The sequence below is a fragment of the Apostichopus japonicus genome, chromosome 3 (assembly GCF_037975245.1).
Source record: "Apostichopus japonicus isolate 1M-3 chromosome 3, ASM3797524v1, whole genome shotgun sequence".
NCBI lineage: Eukaryota > Metazoa > Echinodermata > Holothuroidea > Aspidochirotida > Stichopodidae > Apostichopus > Apostichopus japonicus.
The window spans coordinates 16,375,922-16,389,691 of record NC_092563.1 but is presented as its reverse complement, the minus strand read 5'-3'; the positions used below and the strand labels follow the sequence as shown (position 1 = coordinate 16,389,691).

The following is a 13,770-nucleotide window of genomic DNA, read 5'->3' as shown; positions in this document are numbered from 1 at the left end:
ACGTGAAAATGTACGAGAAAAAGAGTTGTTGATTTTTCTTAAATACTATTTCATTTATAAATAGAAGACCATTGAGTAGCCATTAAATGATCAGATAAATACATTTGTATTGAAACCTATGATATAAATGGAAGAAACAATGTCATTAAAATGGAATATAATCGGAATAATAGATGTCTGTATACGGATGCTTAAAATGTCCATTATAGTTTATATGCCTAATTTGGCAACGACTTGACCTGCTAAGCTATGTTTGTTGCGCATGTGCATAGCTATGCTTGTTCGACGAATATCCCCAAAGTAGAGAACGGAATTGAACACATTTTGAGAAAAATGGCTGTTGGTTGGTTGGTTGAAAAGTCATGGCAGTCGAAAATAGAGGCGGCATTTAGGCTTTTTGGTTTTACAAAATTTTAGAAGTGTTAAAGTACCCAAAAGGGGTTCCTTGATATATATGCATTATGCGTGTGAAGGTTATAAGTGTCAATTCAATGTTTCCTCTTTAAATTAAGTTATAGTAAACAAAAAAACAAAATGATATGCAGTTGAGCTTTGACCTCTGTGTTCCCTTTATGAGGCACAATACTACCAACTTGAACGAAAATCGGCAAGGAGTTTTTGACACGAAAATGTAACATGCACACACACATATATACACACTCACACATGACAAGCTTTCACTTTCTAATGCATGATCACTTTAAATACGCTATGTATGCTTCCTACTTCAAATTAATGACAGAAAATGCCAACACTGTATCGGTGTTTCCATCACTTAACGAAAATGTTGCTGTATCCGTTACTTGGAGTTTGTTTACAACTCGTCTTCACAACTGGTAAGGTTTTTGTTGTTGCTATGTATATGTTTAAAACTTCTTTTTTTTTCGCTACTCGACGTAACAACTACTCGTAATATATATATATTTCCCCCTTTTTATTTTCTGATTCAAATATAGATAGTACTACTGCCGATGGTTTGTCGGAGTCAGTAGTTGTGCTGCGGGGGTCCAACCGCACACTGACTTGTGGACTCAAAAGCTTACAAAACCAGACGATACAAATTTGGTTTCGAGGATTCCTGCATGGTCAGAGTGACAAACCTGTTCAATTCCTATTTGCAAATGGAGGAACGAGTTATATACCAGTTGAATACCATAACGTTGAACTCTTAGAAACGGGGAAACTGTTCATTTACCATGCTAATGACATAAACAGTGGTCTGTATAATTGTACGCCGGGTAGGAGCATTCAGCTTGCTATCGAAGGTACGTTAAAAGGAGTATTTTGAAAGGGATAATCCTGTGGCAATTCTATTTTATTTATTATTGTTTTGCCACAAAAGTACAAAGTGAAGGGAAGTCTTCCATAAAGCTTAAAAGCTTAACAATGTGGAAGACTCCCTGAAGAAAGAAAAGAAAAGAAAAGAAAAATATATAAATATGTGTATAAATACATAAACATAAATATAAGTACAAATTAAATGTTTAATATATATATATATAGTAATTACATACAGGTATTATTTAGTTTTAGTCAGTAACTAGCTATTATTTCCTTACAAAACCACTTCTTAAAGGACGTGACTGACTTTTTACTCTTTAAATCGTTCGTTAGAAGATTCCATGTTTTTGTTGCACGGTTTTGTAGGCTTAAAGTTCCAATGGTGGTATTGTAGAGATTATAGTGGGCATGATTAGCATGCCTCGTGCTATGATTATGTACATCTCTGTTACTGGTTAAAAAATTGTCAAAGGCAGCTGGTAGTAATCCATTCCAGGTCTTGTAGGCAAATAATGCAATCAATGTAACACCTGTCATAAAGAAGCAAAAAATCCAGACTGCTAGTGGAAAACTCAGCGTCAGCGTCCGTAGTGCAAACAAAGTGCAAAAGTAACGTCTCACATTGAAATGTTAATACTAATCCCCTTACTAATCCCTAATGAAATACTAATCCCCTTACATCTATCTCTTTGTGTTCACCATGCTCATTTATCTGTCTGTATTCTGTGCGTGTTTTTGTCCCTACTGTTACTGTTACTTGTCATTTAGCCTTTGAAGAAGATCCTGCTAGGATCGAAACGTCAGGCCAACTTACTTTTACACATTCTCTTACACAGGCTCTCTAGTGGATACGCAGTTTGCTAACAGTTTTTTTTTTCAGCTGCTCTGTTACTGTATCCTTTCGGGTCAGATCCTCCTTATCTACTCTGTATTTGTACTTGTATTTGTATTCTTGTGTTTCAGTTTTTCTTTTAATTTTTATCATTTCTTCCCCTGTTGATTCCTTTTTTTCTTCCCTCCATCCCTTGTCAACTATAACCCCCTCACATCTATCTCTTTGTGTTCACCATGCTCATTAACCTGTCTGTATTCTGTGTGTGTTTTTGTCCCTTCTGTCACTGTTACTTGCCATTTAGCCTTTGAAGAAGATCCTGCTAGGATCGAAACGTCAGGCCAACTTACTTTTACACATTGAAATGTTTTATTATGTTACGTACAATATACGTTGATTTAGTAACAAACTTATTACTGGCGAGGGTTGGTCGGATTCACTTTTTGTGCTGCAGGGCTCCAACCGCGCACTAGCTTGTGGAAGCAAAAACTTATAAAACCACACGATACAATATACGTCGATTTAGTAAATAAATTGATTAATCGATCATGGCTTGCCAACACCACAGTACAAAGATTAAACTGAAGCATGCATATTACTTTGCATTGTCATTTTGGTCAAATTTTGTTTTTTCTTCAGTTTTACCGAATGTGACAATTATAGGCCTTCCGTCTTCCAGTTTGTACACCTCGAGAAGTTATGAAGTTGGCTGTATGGCCACAGGATCGAGTCATAATGTTACGGTGACTTGGCTCAAGAACAACCAAACTTTCGATGCTGTCCAACGTTCCACGACCGATGTCCGAGAACATGGTATTTTAACCCAGAGTATTATGTTGTACCGCCCAGAGCCTGGTGACACTAACCTTACATGCCTGGTTCATGGACAAGCCGATGGTAGTTTTGTTTACGCCAGCGAAGAAATTCATAGTAAGTAACACGTATAGACAAACTAACGGGGACGCAACCATGTATATACTTCTAGGCTGGGGGGGGGGGTGGTGCCTAATTAGTCCCCGCAGAATAAAATCAGTGGGGCGGAGGGGTTGGGGATATTCACCCCTCTCCTCACTGGCAAAACAGATTATTACCTAAATTCCTAGTGTACAGAACACGAGTAGACAAATGTATAACATGTTAAGGCGTTTCAATCTACACGGTCGAAAATTCTTCCACAATTGTTTCGAAACTTGGAAGTTATAGCCGTGCACCATTTTAAATTTCTTAGCACCCTCCATTTCACCCCGATTTATTTCAAAGGGGGAGGGGAGAGCCCCCCCCGTTTACAACCCTCCTCGGGACGACATGATATCTTAGCCCTCCCTCCCCCCTACAAAGATAATGGTTGCGTCCATGGACATGACGGTTACTGCGCATGCTTATATCATTTTGTTAATGTACTCTTTTTTTTTATAGTTTTTCTACTCTCTCTACTTTCTCTCTCTCTATATAAATATATCTCTCTCTCTTTGCTATTGCAGACATTTCTGAGAGCGTAGGTAAACTTGATTATCAAACGGTTGGCTATAATGAAAGTGTAACCTTACACTGTGAACCGATTTTAAACGCAACGACTTTCTCATTCTGGGTGAATCCACATGAGTTCAACGTAGAACTACTTAACGGAGATAAGACGTTCACGATCAGTAACGCTCTCTTTTCGAATGAGAATAACCACTATACGTGTCTGAGGGGTAATGATGAAGTCGAGATAATCAGCCTCCAAGTTCAAGGTGAAGTCTTAATAATAATCTGATGCGCAGGAATAAAAAGAAGAAAAAAAAGAAAAAAAAACAGCTTACAATTAATTTTTGTTTGGATTATAGCCCACACAAAAAAATCGACCCTTTTCACTTTAATCACGTCTCGAAAACGATTATTTCGTTAATCCAATCGTCCCCATGGGCGGCGATCCGTACTTCCGAGTGGGGGGGGGGGGGGATATGACCTTGTTGACTATCTAAGCGTAGCGCCACCATGAGTTGGCGCGAAGCGTACAAGAAAATTTTGGGATTTACACACCCTCTAGATGGCCGGAAACGGCACTTCCCGAGGTTTCCAAGCGGCATATACCCAACTTTAAAATAGGGATTTCATGTCCAAAATATCTCATAATCAGGATCCAAAATACTTTTTTTTTAATTTCGGGTGTTATTTTGGGAAAATTGCCCCTGTCAATCTTGTTTCAGGCGCTACGTTAGAATGTTCGAGAGCTCTTTATATTATTCGATGAAGAAAATGGCCTCATGCAGGCTATTATAGGCTTAAACATGCAATACACAATTACACATAGTTACATTCCTAGGTACCGATTGCTATAGGGCATCCAGGTGAAACGTACGTGTATTAACAGGGGCGTCGGAAGCTATTTGGGATTGGTACGGAAGATCAGAGTGTGGCCATCTACCATAATTATCGGGGGGTGGGGGACGTTTGGAAGGTCAAACTACGCTACGCGCCACCATTGGTTGGCGCGTAGCGTAATGGAGAAAATTTTGAAAAAATGCCTCCCAGATTGCAGGAAATGGCACTTCCCGAGCTTTTCTTCTGTGCATTCTCCCTTGTCTGTTTTTGTACCCGATTAATCTTCTGAAACACATTTTGAAGTATGTTTTCATTTTGGTTCTTTATTTTTTGCCTTTTTTTCTTCTTAGTGCTACTTTTTTTTTTTGCGCCGTGAATATTGGTCCGGCGAACCGCTCCGACGCCCCTAATTAAGCATTACCCTGGTAACATGAGATTCTCAGCTGTTCGAGGGAACATGTACGTGTGTAGGCCTACTATAGGGCCTATATGAATACTATGAGGGTGCATATATGTACTATATCAATACCGTGGGCGCAATAATACATTTTGTTGTTATAGGGCCAATGAAGCCTACAGTCAACTATTCTTGCTTTATAAAGACGGTTTATTTGAAAAGATCGCACTGCGTTTATGGTATAGGCGAGAAATGAAGCTAAAAAGAGCCGTACATTCACGATGATGCATAAATGAAGGCATGAAAATATTCTTATTCCTGGCATTTGGTGGGGAGGATATGGTGTATTACATCCCCTCCACCCATTTTCATGGGGGATATATCCCCCCCCCATCCCCCCCCCCCAGGATCGCCGCCCATGATCGTCCCCATTCCTCTATGTACCTCAAGGCTATAGATATTTGCTGATCCAGGTGAGGGTTGAACATCCCCTTTTCAATCTCAAAAAAATGAAATAAAAATGAAAGTAATTATTAGCAGAAACTTGCTATATGGCTAGAAGGAAAATTTATCAGCATTGTAATATTGTCTTTATAATTCAAAGCTATGTATCAGTTAGGCTTCTTTTGATTAATGTATCATAAAATTAAGGTAAAAATGATGAAACGTTTCAATTTCATTTGCAACTACTTTAATCAGCTTTCATATAATTGAACTGTTGTATATTTTCAAATTTTTCATTCTGTTAGCTTCTGTTTTATAAACTTCGCTGTCCAACATGATACTGCTGTATTGATGTTTGTGATAGTCTAACTGACCACCCCTACCCCGTAATCGATCAGTCCAGTATCTTCCTCATTCCCGTAACCAGGCTGGGGCACGGGGGTTCCCCTCCCCGTGCAAATTAAGGTACTTCTCGTGATGTGCACCCACCATGTATACAAGACAAAACATATTTTGTCCTTTATTAAATTATTATCATTATTTACTTTCTAGCCTGCTTTCTCCTTTGTGTATCCGCTACATTACGTTTTACTTCTTAATATTCAGGACACGCCATAAATATATCATTTCCTTCTTTGTTTTAACTTCAGTTATTCCGACTCTGACTATCAAAACTTTTGAGAATGACACTGACCAATTATTGTACGCCGATGAATACCGTACAGACACGCTATATAAAGTGGTTTGTGAGGCGTCTGATGTTAGAAAGCCAGCAACGATAGGCTTAGAAATTAACGAGCGCCGTATGGAGGGAATAATTACATCATCGATGAATAGAAGCCTACTATATCCCGACACGCACGAATACCACATTGAAGCATATTATACCCCGTCAATAGGAGACCGAGTTCTCTCATGCCATATCAATTCCAGGGGAAAGTTAGAAAATGAATCATCGGCTATCATAGGTATGAATATGACTTAATCATTGGAATATTACTCGCAATTTTAAGAACTTGGTAATCCAGTAGGTCAAGGATGACTTCAGGTAGAATTGTAGTATCGATATATTGTAGTCCAAGAAAAAGAAGAAAGTAAAATATTTTAATCCTTGGTATGCTCCTTTAATGCTAAATCGATGATGACGTCTGCTTCACATTGCATTTTTTCCTTCTTATGATAATTTTACTCCAGTCTTTTAATAATTTTTTTTATAACTGAACCAAAAATGTTCTGTTAAATTCATTGAATCAACATCATTGGATGGCATTAAACACTATTTACTCTTTAAACATTTGTACTACTTTGTTAACAATTCATGTGAGAGTACATATAAAAGTCCTCTATTGTCTCATTGAATATTGTCTTGCATCTGAGGAACTCATCTAAATAGTCTCAGTATTAGACTAAATAGTCCAGTCACTTTTATCGATAAACTTCACTTATTTAAGGGTCATTTCTCAACACATAAAAGTGGTGCAGGTACAGAAATACAACATGTACTTATAACAGTCGTGTTAACGATCAATCACATATCAAAAACATATTTGTGCTCAAAGACATCCTTTCAAAAAGTAGGAGGAAACCAACAACACGTGATAGCAACCAATCTTATCTGCGTCCACTTTGCTGTTCTATAGTAGATTTCTGTAATAATATATAGAGCTTAACCTTTCTTAATGTATAGAGCTAAACTATAGATACTGCAAGAGTTTATCTAAATATCATGTATAGTCAAGTAATGATTATCCTGCTAGCTCTCCATAATTGCGTACACTGACGTAACCTATGTATTCTGCTAACTATTTCTAATTGTAAAGAGATAACCTGCATGGTAACTCTTTCTAATTGTGTAGAGCTAACCTTTGTATCCTGCTAACTGTTGCTACTTGTATATAGTGGTAACTTGTAGGTACCGGTAACCTGTGTATCGTGGTAACTCTTTCTGATTGTGTAGAGCTAACCTTTGTATCGTGCTAACTGTTCCTATACTTGTATATAGTGGTAACTTGTAGGTACCGGTAACCTGTGTATCGTGGTAACTCTTTCTAATTGTGTAGAGCTAACCTTTGTATCGTGCTAACTGTTTCTATACTTTTATATAGTGGTAACTTGTAGGTACCGGTAACCTTTGTATCGTGCTAATTCTGTATAATTGTAAAGAGGTAACCTGTGTATCGTGGTAACTCTTTCTAATTGTGTAGAGCTAACCTGTGTATCGTGCTAACAATTTCTAACAGAGGTATAACTTGTGTATCCTACTGCTGTATAATTGTATAGGGATTACCGACACCGTACAGAGCTACCTATGCAAGTATGTAATCAGGCTAACGCTGGTTTGTTTCCATTTCTCTTCCTTTGCAGTTACGCACACGATACCGAGTCATATTTCCACAGAATACGTAAAGTATGGTGGAAATTTGTCTCTTGTGTTAGATAATTTCACAAAAGGTGCGGAAGGATGCCTAAAGTGGAAATTCAGTCAACGTTTAGGTTATCCAGGTGTTAATCTACCACCGAATGTGGCGCTTAGCAACGATGCTAAGGCGAACGATAGTCACGTGACGATAACCACAGCTACGATGAAAAACCAGGGCTTCTACACATGTTATAATTGGAATCAACAAGCTCACGTAACAAAGATTATTGTAAATGGTAGGTTACATATAGTCCGTGAGCAGAACTTTCTATGGGGGTGCAGAGCGGGTTTGGGACCGTTTCATTGAACACCGTCCTGACGGGGCTTTTGCTATTATATGCAAAATGGAGCAGTTAATGCTAACGTCTCCCACAGCACGAAAGGGCATTCTCAAACAAGGAAAATGAAGGTGGGAAGGAGAGGGGGGTTGGGAACGCACCTGTGGCATGCCCTCTTCGTTTGTAAAAAGACATTCGTCGTTTTTTATCTTTTCGAGAATGTTTAAGCTGCTGCTTGTATTCAACCAGACCGATAATTAATCTGATGTATTTCTCTCAGACTTCTTGTCCTGGTTGCCCTTAGTTCTGTTTTAATTCATAAATCATAATTTAAATCATAATTTGCAAGTTTGAAATCATGGTTATAGTATGGAAGTTAAAAAAAAATGTCGGAACTATGGTGGAGACGTTAAGGTGCCGTCAAAATGTTAAGAGTTTTGGGGTAAATATAGTATCAATTGTCAATAGCTTTCTGCAACATGACAAATTCCATTAAAATATAATACAGTGAGGAATTCGACATTTTGCTGCAAACTGACAAAATATGGTCATTTATCAGATTTTATCAATTTAACAACAATTTGCAGGCAAACTCAGATAAATGATCATAGATAGAAAAGGCATCATTTTTTTACTCCTCAAACTTACAGTGACAACAAACATGCTGATTACGTTTGATAATAAACCTTCACCTGCGGATGGCCTGGTACTGTATCGGTACAAGTCCTACCTAATAACTTGTACAATGTACGGCACTTACCATCCCGTCAATATTTCATGTCGAGTCAATGGTACTAATGCAGCAGATGATGCAGGAGAGTGTAATATTCGTCACCATGAGATCTATATCAATGAAATGCGTGATGACCTGTATGACTACGAGAGCACGTTTACTTATCACCCTCAACCGGGAGATAAATCTCTTACCTGTGTGGGCAGCAGTTATCCCGATGAAGCTAGGAGTAGTAGTAGTATTAGTGCTACAGCAAGAATAGATGGTAAGATCACTTTCTTCATTCTAAGCCTCATTCGTTTGAGCAATCATCAGACAACTGGACCAGTTGTTTGATGCCGTCATTGTCCCACTCCCCCCCCCCCCCCTCACCAGTGGCAAAACCAGAAATAAGAAAAGGAAGGTCCTCGACCCTCATCCACCTTAAGACGAAGTGTCAACATTTCTGAATACAACTCGTCTTACACGGATAAGGCCCATTGGATTTAAATTTCATTTTATTAATGCTTTTTTTTAAGGAAAAGTCGCCCAGGAAAGAACCTGGGCACGAAAACCAAACTACCGAACTAATGATCCGCTCTCAACCCCAGTCCCCTTGCATCGAGGCTGTGTGATCATCGTCGGGTGTCCATCACCATTCCCCTCGAAAGGGAACAGATACTACACATGATCTCAGCCAATGCTCATTATATATTAAATTGCATGTCTGCAAAGTATTCTCTCTATTTGCTGTTAACAGTTTACCTTCGTTAAGCATAATAACACGGGTAGTGAAAATATTGAAACAAGCTTTGTGTGCGAGGGTATACTCATTATGTCGGATTTGATTAACAGCTCGAGGGGCCCTGGAGATCTGGTCCCTCGATCGGACATTGGCAAATTGTCCGAGCGATCAGTCTCCCCCTTGAAAAGAATGGAAAGAAAAGTAAAAGCAGAGAGTCTAAAGTTCTTTACTATTATAACTGATAAAAGGAAATGTATAGCTTGTCCATCTGCCTCGAACCTAAATATATAAACAATACTTAGCATGAAACAAATGCAATGAAAAGAAATTCTTGAGTAGGGATGAAAGAATGGGTTAGTGGCAATATTAACGACGGGTTGGTTAATGACCGTTAACAATAAACGCTTACTATATATGTATATATATATATATATATATATATATATATATATAGTAAGCGTTTATTGTTATATATATATATATATATATATATATATATATATATATATATATATATATATATATATATATATATATATATATATATACATGAATGTGTGACATTCCACCTTCTTGCAGAAAGCGAGGTTTGGTATGTGTATTAGCACTATGTAATGATATTCTTTAATTCCATCTCTAGATGTGATTTACGTAGACGCGGAGATCATTAAAAGATATGAGGTCCTTGGTAGTGACGTACACATGTCATGTTCCGTTAGTAATGCAACGACAGATCTATGGTGGTCGTACCACTCTTCTCATCATTCAACGAAAACATATAACATCACAACGTCAGCGGAGGTTATCAATACTGAAGAGATTAACGTGACGATTTTCGGAGTAAGTCTTGAAAACAATGGGAAATATATCTGCCATCATGGGTTAGAAGACGTTAAAATAATACTGCTTCAAGTAGTTGGTAAGTTAAAGTTTATATGTGAGTCATTTTTTAGCATGTATCATTCATAATTATATATAAGTAAAACGTGCCATTACATCATAAAATTATATCATTTGCATTTTTCATCGAAACAATAGCAAGACTTCAAACTCCACGTGAACAGGAGTGTTAGCTCAGTGGTTAACGCCGGTGCCATTCAATCATAAGGTACCGAGTTCGAGTCACTCCAAGATTAATGTCTGTCGTCCAGTTACAGAGTTGTTGACAATTGACAATTCATAATCATGGACGTTATATATGAATGTAAGAGACTAACTTCGGTCAGCTTGCGGCTTTGATAAGCCAATGATGGCTTCTTCGCGAGTTCCTGCTTGCAGGAGGATCTAATATACATACATTCAACATTTTACGCGGGTTAAATTTATTGAATATATAGCAATGTGACGGCGTACAATATTGTAAACCTACCGTGCAAGCATTCTCAAATCTTTGCTCTTTTCATCATATGAAACGAAAGCATAAATTGAACATGTAGGAGTATACGGATTTCCGCTTATTCAACTATGTCATTTGAATCTAGGACGTTTAAGTATACTTGTGATTTGAATCGGTTGACCGGATGAAAATATATCCTTGATTGCCCTGCGTTGGTGATTAAGTACTTACATGTAAACACTATAATTTGATATTTACTACTTTTAGTATACACGCTGGCTAAAAGAGCCTACATTACTGCTATGGAAATTAAACAATTAACCTTAATGATTGTTTCGTTATGTCTGATAAACCTATTTGAATATAAAAGCCTTTGTTCGAAGAGTGGATGAACTCAAGAGAATAATATACCTATAGTAATTACACCGGCTGTAATATACACTTACATTACCTTTCACCCTAAAGTACACGCGACACTCTGCAACAAACAGCAATCAAACATCAAACTGCACGATACTTCCTTGTATATAGAAAGAGATTATATTATCCATAGTATCCATATTAATTTCATTGTCTTTGATATGAAATGTTCACCGAGTTTCACTTTTCTCCATCGTGTTGTTACCCTTTATTTGATATACCAGACACACAAATACGTTCATAATATAGAAATGATTAATATTTGTAATCTTGAATCTAAAATTTTGTGTCTTGAGAATGTTGAAAAGGATTATTTTCTAAAGAGAAAGTGAACACACACGCACAAATCCCTATTGTTTATTATGTACGAAATATGTAAGATTATAGACTTACTGAGAAAAATATGTACCTATATTAACGGTTTACTCAATAAACTCTTTTTTACCCATCTAAAGTGGATTTAAATATCCTCCTGATGCCTGAAGTGGATCGTGTTTACCCTGGCACTATTGAAGCCTTTCTCATATCTACCTACACATTTGCTTGTACAGCAAACAGCACCGATTGGATTAAGTCCATTACCTGGGAGATCAATGGTGTACCTGTAGCAGACGGTATCAAGACAAGAAACGAATCTCGCGGGCAGTTACATCAACTAACCTCTGAGATGACTTATAATCCAGCCATTACAGACACGAAAATATCATGTGTTGTCCAGGGAATTAACGAAACCAAAGAGGAAACAGTGTTTATTAAATGTAAGATAAGAAATGTCTGTATCTATATGCAGGGACTGTGAACGTGTAAGAAGAATTGAAGGTTCAATCATATACAACAATCAATCGATCAACCATTCAATCGATTGATCAACCAATGATACGATCAACCAATCAATCCATTTATGTATCAATCAATCAATCTGTAAACAGATCAACCGTTCACTCAATTAAACAGTCAATCAATTAGTAATCAATCAACCAACCAATCAATTTATGGACTGTTTCATTGATTAATGAAAGATAAACGATTGCTACATGATACAATTATTCATGAGTCCATTTCTGCGTTGGTATATATAACGTTACTCGCATTGCATGCTAGCGCCTTCTTCGATCTTTATAATGTCACCTGGTTGAAGCTAGCAGACATTAAGAACAGAGTTATATCAACTCTATGCAGAATAACGGTTTTTTATTATTGAAAATGCCAATCCCAAGTGGACGTCACGTACATTATCACACACATAAAGCTGACATCACCAGTTTAACAATAAGTCAATGTTTCAAGATCATGCATTTTTAGATTATAAAGATTAGGCGAGTTTGGCATATCGTCTTGGAAGTTAATTCAAAGTCCCGCCTATCACGTCCTCGTTATTTTAATATATATTACACCAAGTCTTCATTACCAGTCACCCTACAACTATTCTTTCATATGAAGCTACACTTTATCTGTTAACAAGTGGCATTTTAATGTATTGATTTATGTATTTTGTGTTGGAATGAAATACATTTACAGATGGTAAAAACGATGGAGTGAGACAGTAGATATGTTGTTTAGCAGAATAATATTCGTTGTCAACTGGGGCAACTATAGACATGTACCACCCTTCTATAACTTTCATAGCCTTCATTTTGCCATATTTCCATTCGTAATAAACTAAACTAATGCTTCGTTCTTCATCTTTAAACTTTAATACGATTGTCATCTGTTTCTACAATGAATTCGTTTGTTCTCTTTGTCAGTGGTTCTCCCCGATGTCACACAACATCTGCTTCATGCAGGAATTACGGTCATTCTCGTTATATTTGTAGTTACATTAATTCTCGTTTCCTGCCGGAGAAAGGCCACACGTGAGCATTTTCTTTTCTTACTTTGAACCTATACTAATACACACAATCTACATAAATTTTTCATTTATTTATATCAAAGTATACTACCGCAATTCACGCAAATAAAACTGATACATTTGATATTTCGCGAAACAGGTACACGAGGAAATGCACCATCGACGACCAGGTATGTTCAATGATTTGGATTTTATCTCGATATTAACATATGATATGAAATAATATTTAAAAACGACGTTTAAAGGAATATTCATCGAGCAAATATCACTCACTTTAATTTAATATTTTATAAGTTCTACTTAAATGATATTTTGGCCTTCATTTCCTGATGTCAAACCCTGTTATATAAATGACGAAATATAAACTCATATTCATACTTATTAAAATAATTGAAAATTTGGTGATACAGTATACCTTACCAACATTGTACCCCGAATTATAACCTACACTAGTGTCATAATTATTGCAAACAAATATTTCTGTTCGTTTTGCACAATTTAGTAGAATGAAGGAAATCTATAACATTTGAGAATTTTTGAGATAAACATATGTAAACTATAAATAATAGTTCCAATGTAAAGAAAACAGCACGAATAGGCGTCTGACATTTTGTAACAATTTCAATTAGACTTTCATGTAGTATTCTGCTTCGATTCCCAAATTTTGCCATGACATCAATATTTTTCTCTGTTGCCTAACATCGATCTGTTTATAAACGAATGCGTTTGTTTAGTCTATAGTCGTAAATTTTC

The 13,770-nt window shown here is 36.9% G+C and overlaps 1 protein-coding gene across 4 annotated transcripts in view; it reads left to right on the top strand.

Annotated features, from left to right (window-relative positions):
• Nucleotides 1-678: 678 nt before the first annotated feature.
• The window catches only part of LOC139965013 (uncharacterized), a 28,731-nt gene continuing 15,639 nt past the window's right edge, over nucleotides 679-13,770 (top strand). For 3 of the 4 annotated variants that reach the window (XR_011792157.1, XM_071967168.1, XM_071967176.1), the window contains exons 1-11: nucleotides 679-836; nucleotides 957-1,265; nucleotides 2,753-3,043; nucleotides 3,595-3,846; nucleotides 5,909-6,226; nucleotides 7,623-7,913; nucleotides 8,606-8,953; nucleotides 10,053-10,331; nucleotides 11,624-11,926; nucleotides 12,914-13,021; nucleotides 13,157-13,187. Coding sequence is in view for 3 of the 4 variants with exons in the window: in XM_071967168.1 (XP_071823269.1) it covers nucleotides 746-836; nucleotides 957-1,265; nucleotides 2,753-3,043; nucleotides 3,595-3,846; nucleotides 5,909-6,226; nucleotides 7,623-7,913; nucleotides 8,606-8,953; nucleotides 10,053-10,331; nucleotides 11,624-11,926; nucleotides 12,914-13,021; nucleotides 13,157-13,187 (2,621 nt within the window). In the remaining variant the exon portion in view is untranslated. Of the gene's footprint in view, nucleotides 837-956; nucleotides 1,266-1,466; nucleotides 2,187-2,752; nucleotides 3,044-3,594; nucleotides 3,847-5,908; nucleotides 6,227-7,622; nucleotides 7,914-8,605; nucleotides 8,954-10,052; nucleotides 10,332-11,623; nucleotides 11,927-12,913; nucleotides 13,022-13,156; nucleotides 13,188-13,770 lie in introns of those variants that run through there. The other variant, XM_071967185.1, reaches the window with a different exon arrangement.